This window comes from Loa loa, assembly GCF_000183805.2.
Source record: "Loa loa unplaced genomic scaffold supercont3.53, whole genome shotgun sequence".
NCBI lineage: Eukaryota > Metazoa > Nematoda > Chromadorea > Rhabditida > Onchocercidae > Loa > Loa loa.
The window spans coordinates 38,309-44,422 of NW_018108233.1; the positions used below are offsets into that span (position 1 = coordinate 38,309).

General features: G+C 29.4%; 2 protein-coding genes across 2 annotated transcripts; both read right to left on the reverse strand.

Moving 5' to 3' along the window:
* Nucleotides 1-1,023: 1,023 nt before the first annotated feature.
* LOAG_11798 (hypothetical protein) lies at nt 1,024-1,315 on the reverse strand (the record flags this gene model as incomplete). Its single annotated transcript, XM_003147315.1, has 2 exons — nt 1,024-1,219; nt 1,284-1,315. The coding sequence occupies 2 exons, from the start codon at nt 1,313-1,315 to the stop codon at nt 1,024-1,026; spliced, it is 228 nt and encodes a 75-aa protein (XP_003147363.1).
* Nucleotides 1,316-5,637: 4,322 nt separating this feature from the next.
* LOAG_11799 (hypothetical protein) lies at nt 5,638-6,004 on the reverse strand (the record flags this gene model as incomplete). Its single annotated transcript, XM_003147316.1, has 2 exons — nt 5,638-5,710; nt 5,766-6,004. 2 exons carry the CDS (start codon nt 6,002-6,004, stop codon nt 5,638-5,640), a joined length of 312 nt encoding a protein of 103 aa, XP_003147364.1.
* Between the last annotated feature and the right edge of the window lie 110 nt (nt 6,005-6,114).

Sequence of the window (6,114 nt, forward strand, 5' to 3'; positions counted from 1 at the left end):
TTATTATTATTATTATTATTATTATTATTATTATTATTATTATTATTATTATTATTATTATTATTTTATTATTATTATTATTATTATTATTATTATTATTATTATTATTATTATTATTATTATTATTATTATTATTATCATCATCATTATTATTATTATTATCATTATTATTATTATTATCATCATCATCATCACCACTATCACTCTTATCATCATTGTTACTAATATGATCAAAACTATCGTCACTATTAATATTATATTCAGAGGAATAAATCCTTAGAATGTTTTGAGGGATTTATTTCTTCTTGATCTGTTCAGAAGATATTCTTATAGCTCACAAGTCAAATACAACTCTCATACATTCATATAGCAAAGTATTTCACTTGCTACCACATCACGGACCTTACCATGTTCTTTTTTTTGTGAGAACATAAACTTAGAAAGAACATAATGGATATTGGCAGTAATCAAAACAACTAATTTATCAAGACTGATAACTGACAAAAAGGTTTCTAATTAATATTTGCCAGACAACAAAAATAGATCATTTACAATAGAACAGCAATGATCAGAATTGGAATTGATTTTGGTGAATATGAAAAGGAAATGGTTAAGCCATCATGAAATACAACTGAATTCTTTCGTTTCACATTCAAATCAAAGCTGAATGTTTTGGTGAAACTCCCGCGGTCACAGTAATCTGGTCACTTCCCAAAATCTTTCATTTTCCCATGGTGCATAATATTTCAGTAATTTATTGGAAAGCCGTATGAATTACTACTTGTTGCAGATATATTTCTTTTCAAATCGAGTAAACACGCAAATGTAGAAAACACGATGTGGACATTATATTCTAAAGACACGTGAGCTGACCATACGATGCAGAGTACAACATATTAATTGAAATTGGTGGAGCAAGTAAATTGCAGAAATCTTATTTACTAAGACACATGATTAGGCCTATAAGACTCATATTACTTACCGGAAATAACTTAAAGTTTTCATTGATATTGTATAATTGCCTCATTCAGTAATAAATCTTTCGATAAAGAATTTCACGAATTCGCCAACTTGAACTGAAATGCATTTTCCAGACAAAAACGCTTTTCGCTTTTCTTCATAAACGAAAACTCTTTTCTTTTTTTCATAAACGCTTTTCTCGATATTCAAAGCAATTTGTGGTTGATGGTCACCCTTTGGAACGACATCTTTCGCTGTTCTGAAAAGTGATTTGTCTAAAAATTAATTGTTTACTCAGTCTAGTCAGTTATTTCCTTGTTTACGTTGCATTTATCCATTCATTCATCTGTGACATTGCTTATTTGTTTAGGGATCCCCACACAAATATTTCATCTCTCTACCTGTTTGCTAACCTAATCTAGTTTTGCTATCAGTGTTCTTTCATTTAGGCTCATTTATCCAAGTGTTGTAAAAGCCAAGACAATTCTGCCTTAAGAAAACACCAAATCAACGACTAAAATAATGCTTGTGAACTAATTATGCAACGGTGTTTTTTATATAGAGAGAATACCGAAAAAACTAATTGAAGCCAAAGTTGTTCAAGAATATTATCTGAAATGAAATTTATTAAAACACATATTAACTAACCTTATTTTTTAAAATAACTATTAAAAAGCCATTGCTGCAATGATTTTCCACCAAATTTAATGCTCTTTACAAAATCTTCATTCCCTATTCCTGTCCGTATCCGTTCCGAAAACTTTTCTTAAATTTTAAGGATTTATAACCCTTATAAAAATAACTTCTACATGGATGGATGATTAGATGACATGAAAACAGAGTTCAGATCAAAAGTTATTTTCTAGTGATGGTTAGAGATCATAAATCATAACAGCAATTCAAATAGGAGAACTTATTTTAATTATTTGCGTGTCAGTTAAAAAACACATGCATATCATCAATTCGCAGGAGTTATTTTTCTCTAAGATCGTTAAAACAAATCGATCCTTAGACATACACCTTTGTCATCATTACAAAATAAAATGCAGAAGTGACAAAAATGTTTTTACAAGCCATTGCTGATTAGAAATTGGTTGAAAGAAATGATGAGTTATCAAAAATCAACGGTTCATGTTTCAGTTAAATGACTCTTTGCATTCAACTAAATGATAGCCTACCATTAGTGTGAAAAAAAGATATTACATTATGTTAAACACTCTTTGATGGCTTTTGATCTGTGACTGCAGGATAAACTTACTTTACTAACAAAAAATTTCTCTAAATCATAATTCAGAGTTCTTTGGAAATTTTTTGGACCCACTTCATTGCTATTTATGGACTTATTTCGTGAATATGATGAAATAATTGATCAGCAAGTTTGATTCAATGCTTTTGAAAAAAAGTTCCATATTTTCACTTAAAAGTCGCTTTAAATGATGAATCATATCAGTGTCGTCTCCTAATAATGTTTTAGGTGAGAATAGAAATTTTGGTATCATCATTACCATATTTAATCGAAATGAAGCCATTAAATTAAATCAAGTATGATAGTTATTTCAGAAATACAGAAAGTAAAATGGAATGTCAGTTCGACCGATAACAGCTAATATGATTTTTTTTTTCTAAATTTCTAACAAGGGATATTATCGTAATCATTGCTATCTTTTTTTTTTTTTTTTTTTTTTTTGTAATAAACAGAGAACACCATTTTAAATTAAAATAAGTAAGACTTATTTTTTTTTCTACAAAAATTTGGTGCTCAGCTGATAATTGTAGCATCTGCAAAGTTGTCAAGCCAAGTGTTCCTCTAAATGGTTTTAAATAGGTCTTACTTACCTTGCTAAAATAATTGCACTTAAAAGTTTGATTAAAACAATCGAAAAAAATTTGAATACAATGTAGGTTTATAAAACAGTGAATATTCTTCCACCAAATAAATGAATCAGATAAGCTCGCGAAAAATTAAGTGAACTATACACTCAGGTTAAATGAATTATATCTAACAGAATGGAAATGATTGGTGAAATTATGAATACACTTTAAACTTTCGCGATTATAGCCAATAAAATCAAAAAAAGATCTAAGCTACCATAAATTACATGCAAACAATAATTTTAAGTTATAATTTATTTTATAAAGCGAATTGGCGACATTCCTGTTTTTTCTATTTAAATGACTCAGAAGTTCATCAAATATCCATTTCATATAAACAGTCTTTAATCGAAATCAACTTTGTCAAGACACTATAAAATTTCACATTTTAAGTGCAATCTTTTCAACACAAAACAAAATAGTACACCTGAATTTCATACTGCCATCACAATTTGTTTATTTCAATTCTTTGTGCTGTTTTGAAATTTTTAAGCTAACAACACTAACTGTATAATTTGCTAAAATACAAAGCAATTTCTTTCACTTTAAGTTGAAAATAAACAACAATTGCTTTCAAATCATTATATTGCATAGGAATTGCAGCCATTAAAACTGAATTACATGTTCTGGATGAATGGTGAACGAACTAAATTTACATTTCATGAGAGAGCCAGTGTCACAAATCATTGTAATACATCATCAGTGGTGTACTGTTTCATATTTGGCCAAAGCCAGCTTGGTCATTTCGATTCAATTTCATAATTTGATTTTTGCAGAATTTCAATAAACAAAGTAAATTAGTTTGTAATTTGAGTTCCGCCAGGCTATGGTACGAATGAATTGAAAAGAGCTCAATTTTTCCTCCACATACCACATTTCCTTTCTATAACTCTTTGACTTCTGCATCCTGTGATTTATTCTTTAACTTTCAGTTTTATTTTCTGAGGTCAAAAATGATTCAGTGAAATTAATTAATGCAAGATAATTCTCAAGAGATGTTTGTTACATAAATGGCATCGGTTTCTTCTTCCAAATCGTGCAAAGAGAACACTAATAAGTAAATAATGCTTTAAGACTCAGGTATTTCTTAGATCATGAATTTGCCGCTTGCCTATAATTCATATTTGTAAGAAAGCATTCGATCAATTTAATGCTGTTAGCATACTCACTTGTCTAGTTTATCAGTTACTGTAAATAATGGATCTTATAATCTGCATAGTTTTTATATGCGTTATCTAGGTAAAAAAAGGTGAGTTCAAAAAAGATATCTAGGCATATCCTTGAAATTCCATAAGGTAGTTTAAATTTTCATTGAAATCTCTTAAAAATAAGGTTGAATTGAGAAAAAGATGATGGTGAAAATGCTTTTTTCATCCGTTACATAGGATTTACGATTTACATTAAATATGTTAAGAAAGGAATTCAGATGAGCTGACCATCAATCAGTTCATTTATCGAAAGAATACCGATAAAAGAAATTGTCTGATAATTTTCTAGACTTTCCTTTATAAATTTCTAAAGCGAAACGATTTCTAAAATTTTTGGCATGTTTTAGATTCATTTAGTAAGTCTCAATTTGCATGATTAAACCACTCTATATTTTCAATTTTGAATGCATATTAGATTACTCCAGCAAGTGCAAAGCTAATTATTTAATGATTAATGAAATTAATTAATATCTGCAACGGGAAATCATGAAGTATGTGAAAAAAAATGCTGTGAATAACTAATATAACTGACACGGGTCGAAGGTAACAGCTGTGGTCATCAAACGACAAGCGGAAGAGTCGAGTAGGGTTTTCTTTTCATGTCCATTTTAAGAAAAATGTTTGGTTAAAATGGAGAGAGAGAGAGAAAGAGCATAAAGAGATTCACCGCAGAAAACACAAAATTTTCTCGTATTCTTGAAATCCTGACTAATTCCGGAATTGTGCTCTTGATTTTCTCTATTTGCATATAAGGGAAATTTCTATTTGCGCTTGATGAAAACAGATAAGATATGCTTGTAAAACAAACGAAAAGCATTTAAAAAAGCAATAAATCACAATGAAATATTGAAAATAATAAAATGTCATTTCATAATATAGTTTTGCTTTGTTTTCAAATAGAATAATGCTAAAAAAGACGAGTTAATTATAATGCACCGCCGAAATCAGGCATAATGAATGTGAACTGGAAAAATGGCCCAATAAAATATAACAAGTGGAACTGCTATCTCATCTCATTCCTCTCCTCATTTCTTGGTTACTTGCTGCAAATTTCTCTTAACATTTATTTGAAATAAAATTTTACCTACAAAAATTACTTCAGCACCATTAAGAAAAGTTTCTTCCTCATCATTCGTCTTAATTTTAACAAAGGTCTTGTGAGATTTCTCCCATAATCCTCATTAATTAATCGCTCAAATTTGATTTATAGAATGATATCAAAGCATATTTCTTTGCATTCTCTTATCATAGAACTAATTTTAATCGGATTTATCAGAACTGTTCAGAATTGACCGTTATTTACAGCTTTTATTTTCGACAAATTTATCTGATTCAGATCTTGATCACCTGATCAGTTCATGATTTTCAAGCATGATTGGAATTACTATACATTAAAAAAGTTTTGAAATTGAAATAAATCAAAGTTATAGATCGATAGATAATGAGCAACTTGGAAAAGATGCCGCTGAAAAAAAATTCGATCCGCAATCACATCTGTCGCAATATTAACTTTCCATGCATTATTCTACATTCATTTGTTATTCTATTTGTTTCTACATCGCATTTATCGATAATGGCACAATGTTTCGTATTTTAATCAGGTATCCAAATATACCCCCCATTGCACGGTAAGTAAATTGTCACCGTGTCCTCTCTTTCCCAGCAAAAAGCTTAAGACAGACATTTTCCAGGGAATAAACATATCAAAGTACGTCGAGTGTATACTTTATTGCTACATATGAATCTATATGTCGAAAGAAGTAATGCATAACAGTAGCCTGGTGGGTCAGTAATTTCGTTAATCTTGCTTTTAATTTTTCAAAATCTGAGTATTCTTCTTCAGTATTGCCCTGGCTTTCACTAACAACTTCAACATAATAAGGTGATACAAAATCATCCAGAGAAATCAGCTCAATCCAGAGAATGTTTTTTTTTTGACATGTTTTTTTGACTAGATAGATCATTTACTGCAACTTTTACATTTTTACTGCAACAAAATTTACTGCAACAAAATCATCTAGAGAAATCAGCTCAACAAAAATCATCTAGAGAAATCAGCTCAACAAAATCATCT